At 45.9% G+C, this 15,264-nt stretch overlaps 2 protein-coding genes across 14 annotated transcripts in view; both read right to left on the reverse strand.

Annotated features, from left to right (window-relative positions):
* Positions 1-1,293: 1,293 nt before the first annotated feature.
* On the reverse strand, positions 1,294-10,423 carry gng4 (G protein subunit gamma 4). Its single transcript, XM_028424345.1, has 3 exons — positions 10,187-10,423; positions 8,929-9,034; positions 1,294-2,629 (listed from the first exon to the last, which is right to left on the reverse strand). Exons 1-3 carry the CDS (start codon positions 10,246-10,248, stop codon positions 2,501-2,503), a joined length of 297 nt encoding a protein of 98 aa, XP_028280146.1. The 5' UTR covers positions 10,249-10,423; the 3' UTR covers positions 1,294-2,500.
* A 757-nt stretch (positions 10,424-11,180) lies between these two features.
* lyst (lysosomal trafficking regulator) overlaps positions 11,181-15,264 on the reverse strand; it is a 45,594-nt gene continuing 41,510 nt past the window's right edge. For all 13 annotated transcript variants that reach the window (XM_028424337.1, XM_028424336.1, XM_028424341.1 and 10 more), the window contains 9 exons: positions 15,025-15,255; positions 14,732-14,921; positions 14,504-14,640; positions 14,291-14,389; positions 13,697-13,836; positions 13,515-13,612; positions 13,261-13,417; positions 13,122-13,193; positions 11,181-13,042 (listed from right to left, as the gene is read on the reverse strand). In XM_028424337.1, the coding sequence (XP_028280138.1) occupies positions 12,904-13,042; positions 13,122-13,193; positions 13,261-13,417; positions 13,515-13,612; positions 13,697-13,836; positions 14,291-14,389; positions 14,504-14,640; positions 14,732-14,921; positions 15,025-15,255 (1,263 nt within the window). In that variant the 3' untranslated portion in view covers positions 11,181-12,903. The remainder of the gene's footprint in view (positions 13,043-13,121; positions 13,194-13,260; positions 13,418-13,514; positions 13,613-13,696; positions 13,837-14,290; positions 14,390-14,503; positions 14,641-14,731; positions 14,922-15,024; positions 15,256-15,264) is intronic.

Raw genomic sequence — 15,264 nt, forward strand, 5'->3', positions numbered from 1 at the left:
ACCAGGCTGCAGCTCGCTCACAGAGCTGATTTCCGTTTTCGTCTGTGGCCAAGCAGAAGCAATTTTGACTCATCAGACCTTAAAGTGCGGTGAAACTGTGTCTGAAAACGGGTAAAAATAAACAAGCACTATCAACCAAATTTAGTGGAAAGTGGTAATTTCCATCTTCTCCCAGGTGAGGCTGCAAATGGATGGATGTGTGGTCACATGAAAAAAAAAAGCATCAACAGAGAGTCTGAGTGCTGATGTCAGCCGCTGATACCTTCAGTTATTATTATGAGGCCATTTTTCATGTGAACTGCAGGGTCGGCTTTCTTTCTATCTGGGTAAACTTGGCTGAGGCTGAGCTTTAACAGGAGCAGTGCATGCAGATGGCCTGTGGCTTAGCTCGACCACAGGAGGTCTCCAGAATATCATGTTCCTCTGTAGGAACCAGAACGATCTGTGTTATCAGTGTGATCAGACACACACACTGCAGCAGCAGCACGACACGTCAGGGAGGCACAGGAAGCAGAAATATTGACCACACAGCTCATTTGGGTTCCGTTGTCCTTTAATTCACTTGATCCGTCAAAGGATTTACAAAGCCTGCTATTTAAATGCTATATTTATATATATTTTTTTCCAAAACGATAATACCATTCATGAATACAGCTGCACATTGTTGACACATCCTGGACTCCAATGAGATTATTATGTGCAGGGTAGCACCCAGAAAGTCAATATTTCATATCATAATAGTTCTCTCTGTTATAGATAGAAATAAATCCATGCAATATTCATCTCTAGCTGTTGTATTTCTTTGTTGTTTTCAGATTTGGCACCATCTTTAAGACGAGGTCAGTGAGTGCACCCTGAGGTCAGACTCAGGGGTTTTTCCAGAAAGAATGATCCTGAAAACTAATTTGATAGTTTGTGTCAGAATTCCCTAATGTAATAACTGTTCAAGTACCAGGAGGAAATTTTTCTTTTTCAATTTTTACAGAAACAATGACGCAAAAAGCCTGAAAGGGATCATATCATGTAAACGACCCTTACCATTGTTTTTAAAAAATACTTAGATAGTATCAATAATTGCATGATTTATAAATGTTTTTTTTTGTTGTTTTTTTTACCTAAGTATCATACAAGCTTAGTAGCACTACACGTCATGTAGCTGTCAGTGCTGTGCAACAAATATTCAATAATACTACTGATAATAACAATATTAATAACGATCATAACAATTCATTGTAAAAATTAGCAAATGCTATTCAACTACCATGTAAAGGAAACGTTTGGACAGTGTGCTTTTTCTTCCCAAAACAAACATAAAAGAAAAAAAGAAATAAGAAAAGGCTGCGGGACGACAGTGTGAGGATCACACCGCTCTCACAGAAAAGTTGGCACTGTAACATACTGTACACACTCTAAAAAGACATGACGTGTCCCCACGGTAACAGAGGAGGCTGTCAAAAAAAACAAACAAACAAACAAAAAGCGGAGAAACATGCAGGCCTCTGGTTTGGCATTAATGTCAAAGGCCTTGCCATTCACTCTAGGACAGGCAGAAAAGAATCAGGCTCAGGAAACATGCCCAGAACACAAAGAGGAAAAAGTAGAAAAAGGTTACATCAGTGAAGGGGCTGCAGGAGTGGATGATAGTGTCTTTGATTTCAGCAGCAGCAGCAAAGGGAGAATGCATTAAAGAGTGGATTTTGGAATGAGGTGGCAGATTCATAAATAATTGTTTGACTTAAGGGTTGTTTGCACAGTGATAACCCCGAAGAAGTCGTCTCGCTGCTGAAACATTAGCTCTGCACCTTTCAGTAAACAGAGTCTATTTATCCGAGCGCTGTGCAGCCGCCGCCTCCTTATAATGACTGCAGATTGCAGCTGAAATGATTTCCTACATGAGATGAAGCTTCTGTATCTGAGCTTTAATCTGGATGTGGCTGCACTGCAGCAGCAAAAGGAGCGGGGTTAATTGTTGGTGCTAGAGGGAAATTGAAACAGAAGCCACTGACGGAAGTGTCGAATTTCAGTTAAGTGTTGCTACAAATAGTCCTGGGAGTCATAAAAAAAAACTCAAATTTTATACTCAAAGATTTATGGTGTTTTTTTTTTCCTTTCATTCAGACAAAGGGAGGGGAATAAATGTTTAAAAAGTCGTAGACACTGGGCAAATTTCTGTTTCCTGAGGCAAGTTAAGATCTAGCACAACGAAAGAAAAAAAAAAAACATCTCTCATCTCATTAAGCACTGAGCAAGGCTGTTCTCTAATAACAAAGCAATAACAAACCTATTTAACAAGACATGATACGCTCACTGGGTTGCCAGTTTGGTAGCCGACTCCCCCCAAAAAACCTTCAGCCACCAGGACAGAGCTGACCAACAACAGAGTGTGTCCACCTGGCAAAACTCAACTCAACGTCTACGGCCAGTAGCTTCAGGTGTGGTGAAGACAGAGAAGCCAGGCAAACGCCATGCCTGCACCTGTACGACGGCTCCCAGCGGCTCATCAGAGGATGGTGCAGAAGAACTTCTTCTCCCTGAAAGGGTTCTCGGAGGCCGGGACCGGCATGATGAGGGGGTCCTCGCGTATGTGGGCGTCACAGTACGCCATCAGGTCTGCAGCTGCTTTGGACACCTGGAGCGTAGACACAGAGGAGAAAGGTACTGATGATGAGTTGATTTATGCCTTGATGACTGATAAGTCCGTGGCCTACAGTGGAGGCAGAGGAGCTTTTATGACGTGCACATGCACGGCAGCTCTTGAAGTGGTCAATAACTTCCTGTCAATCACCCTTTATATGCGGTTTGTACAAGTTTGTATTGTTATTGTAAAAATTAAACTCAAAGTGTCCACAGTGGTTTAGCCTGGTCAGCCATGCTAAGTCTGTATCTCCTCTAGAAAAAGAATTAAGATTAGATAAAATAATCCTTAATTAGTCCCCCAAAGGAGAAATTCTCAATTAGTCTGGTCTCTGTGGATTTGAGTCCACCAACGGACGCAGAATGAACGGCTTCATACAACCGATCAGAGAAACAAAGCCTGTGATGCAGGCAGAAGGACAGACAGGTGGGCACGCCGCTGAATGACTGCTGAAGCCTTGAAAAGCTGAGATGGAAAGTGGTAAAAGGAATTCTTCCTCTGAAGAAAATATCTTTGTTTAAGACAAGAGAAAGAATCGATTTCTAGACTTTTTAAAATGAACCCTGAAATCCACTGGATATTTCTGTATATTTGCATTTTAAATATTTCTGGACGTGTATTTATTCGTTATTGACGTGATGTGTGAGTCACTGTCTGCCTGTTGCAGAGATTTCTGCCTTATTCACACTTATATTTTTTCCTTTTTGGTTTGCTGACCTTGTTCTGAATGATATTCTTTATTTGCAAAATGCTTGACTATTAACCCTTTCACTGCTAAACTCATCCACACACACTGAGAGTCTGGCTGTCCATCAGTACATCTGTACGCTGTGGTTACAGAAGCTGACCCCGGTCCACACTCTGCAGCATCTCTACTGAAGCTGTCATCTGTGACACGTTATCATACTTTCTGACTCTTGTCTGCAGCTCACCTCATGTTTGTTGGATGTTGTTGGAACCAGATGAGACCAGAGTGAATGTTGTACGTCTGTGTTTTTTTTTTCCCTCTTTGAAACTGTCTGCACTCAGGATTCGTCAGCGCCCGTGGCAACAGCACCTCCTCAGCCTCAGGCGAGAGGATGAGGCCGCTCTAACTGACAGGTGTTAAGGCGGGACCTTGGCCGGCTGAGTGCGAAGGCAGGGTGGAGTCTGATATCACACCCCTCCTCCTCCTCCTCTTCCTCCTCCTCCTCCCGCAGAGACAGAAAGTTTCATATTATGTTTTTCAAAGTCAAACAGCAACTCTGAGTTTGACAGTCAGACTGTAGGTGAGTGCAGATTTCCACTCGGGAGCTGAGTGGGAGGTTACGGGAGGGGAGGCGGCACATGAAGAGCAGAGGAGCAGCTGCATCAGAGGTACGGTGAGGGCTCGGGGATCTACGTGTAGGACAGAGCCATCTGATCTCCTGCCTGCCACTTCACCTCACCCACTGCTGCTCTCACCAGAGAATACAGCTCACTAAATCCATCAAGCTGCCAATCAGCTTCAGCTTGAAACCTGCTTTAACTACATCAGAATTCCTTCCTTCCATCTCGCAGTGTGTTGTGTGGATCTGTATCGGCGGCTGAGTTTTCTATGAACAGGGACGTTCTGCTTGCGACAGACAGACGTTTCATCTGATCTGTTTTTGAAAGCGGGTGCACTTTCCAAACAGTTTCCAAGGACAACTTCCCAGATGGTTCAGTGTAACAAACCATCTGGTGTATCAGGTTATAGCACTCCACACGAGCCCATTCACTCCTGCTAAACATAAAGCATCCCACAAACATGCATGCAATGGCTGCCCGTAGATCTTCTCTATAGCATGAGGCACATTCAGCCGGGGCCATGCTGACAGCACATAGGTCCTAGTTAATCTAAATATGACAGCTAGCTCGCAACCTGAGATTAAAGAAACACTGTAAACATGTATGTTTCTGCTCATACATCCATGGACGTGTGTGGAATGACTCACGTTTGGATGTAGCCTCAAGTGGACACATAAGGAACTGCAGCTTTTTTTTTACTTGTCAGATTTTGAAGGTGCATCTTCACCATTAAAGGTAGAGTAAGAGATTTTGAAAACTCAGTGAGAGTCAGCCAAATTTCGAAAGTAAACACGCGCCCCTTTCTCTCGGAGCTCACCCCGAAGCCACGCCTCCCAATCACATGGACGCGCATTACCTGAAGACGAGCTGCGGTCTGTGACTTCGGCCATCATGCACGTACCTCTCTGGTGCACACAGAGCAGGAAGAGAGTGACAACCAGCCAATACTCCGTGCAGGGTCCACCCGGAGGATTGGCTTCATATTCTTCGTTTAAAAGCGAAACTGCCGAACTAATTGGTTGCCATCGGATTGTAAAGAGAAGTTACACTCAGAATGAAATCTCCTACCCTACATTTAGCATTTGCTATAATGACAGGATCATCGTGCATCAGCTCATCTGTTACGCAGCTAAATCAATAATATTACACACAATGGTGCTTCAGTCCTTTTGTGGAGCAGACTGCTGAGATTTGCTCAGATCAGAATCCAGTGTTTAACACACACAGCCCAAAACAAATAAGCAAACATCTCAAGGTTCGGTGTACTTCCTGTTTTATTTTGTAATGTTGCCTTAGTTTCCTGCCTCCCTTTAAAAACCCTCATCCACTGTTCAGTGCCTCACTGTCTTTGTTTTTGGCCTGGAACAAAGCTGCGTACTGATGAACACAGCTAGCCGGACCACAACAAGCTGACAGATCACAGAGTTTTTAACCAGATTTCCTCCTTCACTTTGTTTGTTGTATCTCATAACAGTTTCCTGCCCTGTTTCACTGCTTTCATTCACTCCTGCAAGTTTAAGAGAGTCCAGCAGTGCAACACATTACGTCACCAAATTGCCAAGGCGGGATTAAAACGCATGGCTACGTCTCTGCATGATTCTGTTAGCTTCCTGCTCCACACACTGAGCCCTCGCTACCTCCTTCCAGTTAATGCGCGTCTATACTTTATGTCTGCTACAGCACACCTGCATCATGGATCTGTTCTCAGATTATCACTCCTTGCAGAACAGTGATGCTTCAGAGAGCAGAGGAGGTGGAAGACTGATTTTACATTTCTTTACACAGCCCAGAGGACAGTCAATGTAGCAGCGAGATGTTCAATGATATCCGATTATCGATGATGTGAAAGAACATGACTAATGAGCTCATTCTATTGGTGGTATCCAGTGACAAAGCCTTGGCTTACAATACCAGTAAACAGCTTAATTACCTTCATAATCAGAGTTAATGCAGTAATTAAAGTGATGATGTAACTGCAGCCAGGGTTTCTGCAGAGAGAGGGAGCCCCACAGGACAAACAGCAGTACTGCACAGTGTGTGTGTCATTAGGCCCAGACTGATTGTAATTACACTGCAGCCCCGTGATGGAAGGAGAGTCCTGCTAATTAGCTCAGATCACATTCCTTTGGCTGATTGAGCAATTAATGAGAATGTGGTGATCCCTCAATCAGCAGCACAGAGAGGGCCTCTACTTGTGACTGATCCACGCTCTCCTCCGTCAGATCTCTTAATTAAATTTAAGGGATCGCCAGCTGTGGACGACTGTCCGCTTCTTTTGTATGTGTTTTAGTTACAGTCGCATTCTTCTTCTTCTTCTTTTTAATTGACAAAGCACAGCTGTCTGCCTCTTCATCACTTAGATACAGATGTGAAATCATGCTGCTAATATTTTTGCAGTGGAACATGCTGAAAATCTGATATTTTATAATTAATACAACCTGCTGTCCTAATCAGAGATGTTTTTCCTTTCATAATTATCACTAATGAGAAATAAAAGTGCACATGAACCCAGTGGCTTCTGCAGGAAAGCTTGAAAGCTTTACAAGTTTAAAGTTTGCTTCGGTCAGACCCGCTCTGAATCTGAGTGAAAGCCGCTGGGATCAGTGCTGACAGTTATTATCCATCTACATTCAAGGCTGACACGTCTTTTTCCATAAAACGCCAAAGGTACAGTAAAACTGACGACTCAGATCTATTCAAACGCTGAACACTCCCGACCTCCTTCCAGATAACAACATAGTTTTACATCCTCACTCTTTACCCTCCGTCTTCCACAGCACTGTAAAGTTACACTGCACATTTCTTGCTTAGTCAAACAAAACAGAACGAGGACACAGAAAAATGGGGGCAGATTACAATAATGTAAGCACGCCTGATGTGAAGCAGGAAAATAACAGCAGTGAATGAGGTTTAGTGCACCTGGATTGTTGGGGAAAAAATGGCGGAGAAGCTTGTTGCAGGTGAACAGATCTATCTTAACCAGAGCTATAATCTTTACCCAAACAAGACGTTTGAATGACGAAACACCAGCCTCCCAGAAAGAAAACACTTGTTAATAGTGACACCTGTGGTCATTATGTGAACTGCAGGCAGTACCTATGACACTATAGCTGACTTTCAAGGGCTCCTTCGAATACATCAGGTGCATCCTTTGCAGCTGCCAGGCTAACTGACCCTGCTTTGTCACTCTCACCTTAATGTGATGTAAAAAGACACATCTGCTGTGTACTGTTACAACATTTGCATCATGGATCGGGGGTTTATTGACACTATGTGGTGAGAAATAACAAACCATGACCACTAAATATGAATAGCTACTGGCCTTAACTACATAAAAAGACAATAAACACCCATCATTTAGCTGAAAAATCAACATTCTGAATCACTTCTTTGCGTTTACAAACACTGAGGGTCAAGGGTCAAACAGAGATGAAGTGAAGTGTTTCCGTTGAAGGAGCTGATGCAAAGTCTCAAAAATATGGCTGCCAGAAGATCAGGCTGTGTGCGCAGTGTACAAATCATCATGAAACATCACTGGTTTTCTAAAGTGCTGAGTGCAGATGATGCCGTGTGGCCGGCTTCCAGGCCCGGGCTGAACTGCTGATCGGACAGCCTCCAGGCTGCGGGGCAGTCATTCCCTGAGCCTTCCAAACGAGAGGATGACACGTGCACAGGAAGCCCTCCATGAAAAATGTTGAGATAAGATCACTGCAGCCTCACGTCGCAGGAACAAGAGCAAAGACAGGGAGTCAATATTTAGCCAGGTGTGGTTTGATGGAGACTCTTTATATGGCTGCAGGAGCTCACAGCTATCAGCTCTGTGATTATCATACAGAACAGGTGAACATTTAAACGTCTTTTTTTTCCCCTCTTAGCTTGAACCACAGAGCTTCAGCCAGGGAATAGACGTTGAGGAGGATTCCTGCTCCCATCCTGACCCAAATACGCAGAGAGCTAATGTCAGAAGTGGTCAACAGTCCTCCGTTCCTGTGGGTTCAGCTCTCACAGTCACCACACTCTGAGTGCTACAGCGTCCCAGCTGTGCAGAGAAGATAGACTCTGACAGAGAGGCCACACCGCAGCTTTCAAGGTGAGCCGAAGCTTCAGGTGACACCTGTCAGAAGACGTTAAACTGAGCTACGAGAAGAAATATTTATGCTGTTGGGATTCAGTGAGGTGAATTTAAATCCGAGCAAACTGTAAAATAACAACAAAGATGGACGCCTCAGTGGCTCTCCAATATGACAACACCAACATCTGCACACAGCTGTTATCACTGCTTGCTAGGTTATGACTACAGCTGGCATTAGATCAGCTGATCAGATGATCCGATGTGTCTGATGATTGTCAAAATGATAAGTGATTGACTTTGATTTGAAGCATCATTACCAACCTGATATTCACACACTAAACAACATACATCCGTATCAGTTTGAATAGCTGCAACATGGAGGCTGTGGAGGTGCCACATGGAGGAGGTCAGTGCTGATTGGTTGAGACATCGGCATGACAGAGAAGATTTTTAAAAATGGCTGGTTGGCACAGTTTCAACCTCATTTCAGGACCAAAAACACCACTGAGAGCCGCCTACACTTCCACAGATTAGTTCTGCATATTTGTGACGTTGCCGTCAAGTGGCAGAAAGTGGCAGAGCACACCTACAACCAGAGGAGCAGCGAGGCTTTGTGTAACAGCAACGAAACACCGGGAGCCCTGTTCAGGTGTAGTCCTGTCTGCGTGACATACATGCTGTCAAGGGTGCAACACAACTGTGACTGTGTGACCGTGTGGCTTTGAAACAGTGAATCACATGAGCAGCGAGGAAAAACTCCACCTTTGACCCATATGTTGAGATGCATTATGGGTAATGTAGGATTTGACAAGCGAGATGAAGACCAATTCCAAGACTGATGGTGACACACACACAGTGTCTGGAGTGAAGTATTGAACTGTAATCTGGCGGATCAGGCCTCAGAGCCCCGTACCTTTATCCTGTCCATGCAGGCCTCCATCTTCAGCTGCTCCACAGCTTTCCTGGCTTGGGAGATGCTGGCTGTGCTGTTGTTGGCGATGCCGTCCTTCATGGTGTTCCTATGACAAGAGGAAAAAAACAGAGGGGGTGGTGGGGTGTGGGGGGGGCAGCATATAGAGTCAATGAAGACCACATTAAATCCAGGAAGCAGCAGCAGCAGCAGAAGAAGAAGAAGAAGCCCCTCCGGCTATATCTCTAACCCTATCCTCTTAAAGCAGCCATTCACTCAGTACCACAACCTTTTTCTGTGTAAAGGAACCCATTTTGTCTGGAGGGAGGGGGTGGTGGTGGTGGTGGTGGGGGTCACACACTCCATTTTATCTGAAGAAAGAGCTCCGAGGGCAGCAGCTGGACAGCCGTTTGTCATTTTGCAGTCACATGCATGATTGTTTTTCTTTTTATTCTATGTAGCAGCCAGCTGTGGGAAGGGGGGGGGGGTTAAAGGAACCCCTCCCCCCTCCATCCTTTCTCTCCTCAAGAGCACTTCTGCTCAAACCTGCAGCTCATATCTGCCTTCATCACCTCAACTTTCTCCTCACTGTGCAGCTGCAGCCTGTCTACAGATCAATCACAGCCATAATAAATCATTTGCTCTCATCGCTTTGGACCCTCTGACCCCCCCATCCTCCTCTTCCTCCTCTCCTGAAATGGCCCAGAAAGAGGTGACACCTGAACCACAGATGTGTTTTATAATCATCCTCTCTGAGGTGGGGTGCTGTTCAATTCATGCATTGATCTGTTTCATCATCACAGCATCAAGGTGCATTTAGACGGAACAGATGTTTGGTGAAGACGGATGCAGGCGCCTGAATTCATTTTTTTTTGTCTGTCCTATAATCCAGCCGTCGTGGCTGCGTAAAGCCAATTTATAGCCTTTAATCACCACCCGCGCAGGACGCGATCAGGCCTCTCCATCCAGGTCTCCTTACGATCCGTCCACCCCGAGGCTCACACGGCTGCTCGCTCGCCTCTCAGCCGCTCTATCCAAACGCAACGACGCTAAATTGTTGATGCAGAAGCCTGTTATTTCTAAGGAGATGCAGACTGTGGACACACAGACACAGACACACTGCGAGCTGCGGGCCTGCTTACAGCAGCAAGCCACACACCACATTTACAAAATGATGTTTTTTGAAATAAAATGATTGATGCTTCGCTGCATTGATCGGCTATGAACACATTAATTGAAGGCTAAACAGCGGCCGACCTACCTGAAATGTGCCAATGGTTTTCCAATTTGGAGAATTCCGGGTTGACTCCACCCAACACACATACACACACACACACACACACAAACACACACACACACACACCACAACACACACGCGCGTGCACACACACACACCCACTAAAAAAAAAAGGATCTGTCAAAAATCAAATGAGGAGAGGAAATCCCAGGCTCGCTTCGGTCAGGACTGAACCCGAGAGGAGGTGAATCCTGGCGTTTGGATGATGTCTCCTCGGCGGCTCGCTCTGCGTGAGTCGTGCGTATTCCGTGTAGGAAGATGAGATCCAGGCGGCGAGGTCTTGGTGAGCACAACCACGGCGCTGGACTTGATGGAGAGATGTTACGCATGCAGCAGGGGGGGAAACCTCTGTGTGACGATCAGATACATACAGGAGGCTGTGGGGCAGGGAGCACTCGATCAGTGGACCAGGAGCTGCAGCGACAACAAGCAGAAGAGATGGATGAGCATCCACAATACGAACCGGCCCTAAACGCACCAACGCTGCCGATTAGTCAAAATTAGGAGCTGCTGTGTGTGTGTGTGTGTGTGTGTGTGTTTTTCCCCCAGCTCGCTTTGTTGCTGCAGAAGGCGCCAGAGATCTGCAGGCTTCCCCATTTCATTTTTACATCAGCTTTGACATCACCGGGTCCCCCCCACCCCTAGTAACAGACGGGCCTCATCCTTAACGACAGCGCTCTTTGGGGGGGGGGATGAATGTGTCCCCATTAGAAAACCCCACATGTCAACCATAACCACTAGATTCTCCTATTCTCATCTAATGCAGTTATTTCATAGCTCAGCGCGTCCCTGAACGCATCATTCTCCACAAAAAAGAAATGGACAACAAACCCACGAAGATGTAGTAATATTCCTTCAAATATTTATATATATTTATAATATACTTATCACTTGATTTGTCCATACATACACACACGCACATATATACAAACAAAAAACAAACAATAAACATGACCTTCCAGAACCATAGTCCATCATGCCATAAGGCAAAAAACAAACAAACATAATTTAAGCAAAACTAAGACAATGATCTTAAATTATGCATAGCTTAAGTTACTAACAGAAAAATAATACTTTACTATTTTTTTCCATTAAAAAAAAGGAAAAAAAAACATTCACACAAACACATCTGGATGCAAAGAGGAGGGTTTGCAGAAACAGGAAGTGTATGTACATGGTAAACAAATACAGTGACATCATATGAGCGAGAGGGAACACACAAAAACACACGAGCCAATGACACAAATAAGGAATGATGATTTCATTAAAAAATATTCCCTTTCTCATCTACAAAGAAATGAACTGTAAGACTTTTTTTTTATTTCATCACACTGCAGTCACCACAAAGGCAGAACAGCTGTGAAAACCTCCTCACCTGGAACAAGATAACAGAGGATTAAGCTATTGCATGTTTTGCGTCTGATATTGCTTTCAGTTTAAGACTGTGGATCTCTTTAAAGCTGATGAAAAGGTGCTTTTTAAATAAGAGACAAACTGTAAGCGCAGTGAGTGGGAATGTAAAGAAAAGCTGCATGAATACTCAAAGGGGAAGGAAACAGGGTGTAGTGTAAACTGAAGTTTTCTTCATCACCTTCCATCACCTGTTAGCATTGCTGCACAGGTACAAAAACACGTGTCGCATGTGAGTGAAGACAAGTTTCTCCTCCAGTGTTTGATAACTGCTTCCAGCAAGATCTGTAGTGGAAATGTTTCGAGCGCATTGAACTGTAGACAGTGAGTAAAACGCAGAAGAAAGACGGAAGGAAAGGATGAGTAGTTTCTAATAAATAAATGAACAGCAACATTTATCATCGCAAGGCAAACTTCAAACAAGGAGCATCATGGCAGCGAATGTCACATCCACATTCACACAGTCAAGGTCAGCATCATCCGAGCATGCAAAAAGTAGGACAGAACAACAGGCAACGCAAGGTACAATTCATTCCATCCCCTCAGATATGAAGCGAAGCAGGGCCGTGACACTAGTGTTCAGACCTGAGTGGAGCAGACAGCCCAGCAGAGGGGCGTCTCACTCCCACAGAGCAGGATGTCTCCTGGTGACAGACGCGAGGAAGGGGGCTCCTTCCCTCTCAGTGACTACAGCGTCAGCGGGACACGCTCGCCAAGCTCAGGCAGCGGTCTGACAGACGACGACACGCCGCAGGAGAGCTGAGCGCCGCTGATGTGAGAGACTGGGGGGGGGGTCTTCACACTTCAGGTTTCTGGCTTTGGCCAGACGATAGCAGCTAACCAGGAGACGGCTAAATCAGGCAAGCAACAAAGAACACGACAGCAGGAATCAAAGAACAAATGAAACACACTCTCAGAAGTACGTTTTGTATAAAGTGTCTGTTGCAGCTTCAGCCAAAAACGCATCCATTCCTCCAACATTCCACTTCTTCTTTAGCTTTATAAATATATATTTATATACATATAATACTATTGTCACTTCATTTCTTGATGCTGGGAATGGTGGTGGTGGAGATGCTCAGCTGGGGATGGCTTATTTAAAAGTCAGAGAGGGTTCAAAGAAGTTGAGGCCATGCTGACATGTCCTCCTCTCTGTCAGCGCAGACATGAGCAGGAGGAGGAGGAGGAGGAGGAGGAGGAAAAGGGGGAGGAGGAGGAGGAAGGAGGTCCTCCTGCTGAGAACAGAAAAGTAGTAAACATCAGACAGGCAGTCAGCCTGCAGCGTAGCTGCTCAGGAAGGAATAGAACATGGGCAGCTTCATGCGCTGCTGGTCCCGTCGACACCACGCCATCACAGTGCCCTCGCTGTTGGCTGTGTAGAGGTGGTGGCCATCACACGAGTACGTCAGGCTGAGGCAGACAGGACAGATTATCAGGCTTATGAAGAAAGTGTCTCCACAAAAAAAAAAAAATGGTACCGCTGAATTACCTGATGATGGGTTTGCTAGACTTTGGAAAGGTGATCTCTCTCACTGGTTTCAAATCCCAGGTGCTCCACAACCTTTGAAAGACAGAATCCATCAGTGGAAATAATTCTTAATAAGGAAAAAAAAAATCATTCTGCTTACCTGACGACGCCGTTTTCTAGACCACCGGCGATGACGTTGACAGACACCCCCTCTGGCTGGTTGGAGAAAGCCACTGAGCAGATGATCTCTCTGCAGTGGACGTGACCAATCAGGTCACCGTTCACCGTCCACAGGCGAAGGTCGCTGCCTCCGCCCTCTGGATACACATAACAGGAGTCATCATTCACACCAAGGACCAAAAGACACTCCAATAACTCAGGGATGTGATATGATACAATAAACACGTCCCTCACCTGAGTCACAAACTGTGGCAATGTCCCCCGTGGTCTCGCTGGCAGACACAGCAGTCACTGGGCTTTTGTGGCCTGTGAGGCTCTGTACATAACAGAGTCTGAAGAAACACACAACAGCTCAGAATCCACCAACACGCTCCGTGTTATTTCCTTCTGCTTTCACTCTTCCCACACACACTGACCTGTTGAGGTCCCACAGGATGCAGGTGCCATCTTTGCTGACACTGATCAGGATGCTGTAGGGTTTGCAAACAAACAGACTGGTGACCTCCCCCGTGTGTCCGTACAGGTGAACCTGAGATTCCACCTCCATCTCTGATGGCTGTGGAAAGACATTATCCAAAAGCAGACACGTCTTAAGAGAGACAGATCTAAAATACATCTGCGACTCAGCTCAGTATCAGTGACTCATGTTAGCATGGATGAGGTGTCTTGGATTTCCTAAAAAAAAATCTCCATTAGTAAATCTCCAGCAGGGCTTTGAACACCTTTCAGAGGCAGAGAAACAGGAAATCTAGATGTGCAGCAGTGGGGACCAGTGAAAGTCTGAAAGCTTCTCTGATGGCTGAACTCCCAGACCCCTAATCCCACTTATAGGCTCAGTGGAAATGTGTTTCAAGGGCAAACTGTGATGTGACTAATGAAGCTGAGCGTTTGAGCACGGTGCGGCTGTCTAAAGAGGGGCAGGGAGGGGAGTAACGGGTGGTGGGTGGGTTGGATTGGGTGTTTTGTGTGGAGGCGGAAGGTTGGAGGGAGACGTCGCCATGGAAACCCACCGTGGTGCTGGTGAAGCGGTTACTGTAGGCGGTGATGACTCCACACTTGCTACCCGTAAATAGCTGGCAGCCATCAGGCACCCAGGCACAGCTGGTCACCTGGAGGAGAGGGAGACAGGTGGTCAGATGGAGGAAACGACAAAAGGCTCATTGGATGATTCACGATTCAGAAAAAAAGGCCAATAATGGATTTTTGTGAGCTTGATACTTTACCTGGTGAAGTTGTGAACACTGAATGAAGTTGATAGGCGGCTCGCTCTGCTTGCTCTTCAGCCTCAGTATGTTGTCAGCATAGCCCCAGCTCAAGATGGCCGACCACTGGATGTCTGTGCTGTGCATGCTCCGCACACCTACACACAAGAGAATTAATGGAGTCAGCAGGACAGAGCGGTAGATCCTGCATTTACAGCCTCACTTCTGAATAAGTGTCATGATGCCTACCCTGCTCCTTGCTGTAAATCATCATGAGGCAAAACTTGCGGGACAGGCCGCAGATGGCTCGTGTCGGCAGAGCCAGCAGGGATCCAAACCTCTCACCGTGCGGCTGACTGAAACACACCACCGGGTCCGGAGCAGAGGGGGAGCCCACGTACTCACCCCACTTCAGACCTTTGATCCATGGTAGCGGGCTCTGTGAGGGGACGAAGGCAAAAAAATCACCAGGTGAGAAGCAGTTCATGGACGGTGCATAAAGTGACATCTTCATCAGAGCACCACAACGCAGAGAGGATTACCGGGCAGACTATTTCTTTGGCTTGTTCCCTTGTTTCTCTGAAGGCCAGCTGAACCAGGAGGCCCATGGCTGCCGGCAGCTCACCCTCCATTGTGAGTTTGGGGCCCGCCCTGCAGATGTGAGAGGCATTAAAAAGCTGCCTAGGTGTCTGTCCATACGTCTTGATCATTGTCTCCAGGGCCCGTCGCTGAACGGGGTCTTCAACAGCCGAAACATCCATGCCAAAATATGTCTGCGAAAA

This window comes from Parambassis ranga, chromosome 15, assembly GCF_900634625.1.
Source record: "Parambassis ranga chromosome 15, fParRan2.1, whole genome shotgun sequence".
Lineage (NCBI taxonomy): Eukaryota > Metazoa > Chordata > Actinopteri > Ambassidae > Parambassis > Parambassis ranga.

Bases quoted from the DNA above. Each gene is read 5' to 3' on its own strand.
- gng4 (XM_028424345.1), bottom strand. From the start codon at position 10,248: ATGTGTGTTGGGTGGAGTCAACCCGGAATTCTCCAAATTGGAAAACCA. The intron at 9,035-10,186 runs GTAGGTCGGCCG...CTCTTGTCATAG, and splicing joins AAACCATTGGCACATTTCAG to GAACACCATGAAGGACGGCA. The intron at 2,630-8,928 runs GTACGGGGCTCT...TCTACGCTCCAG, and splicing joins CCTGCATGGACAGGATAAAG to GTGTCCAAAGCAGCTGCAGA.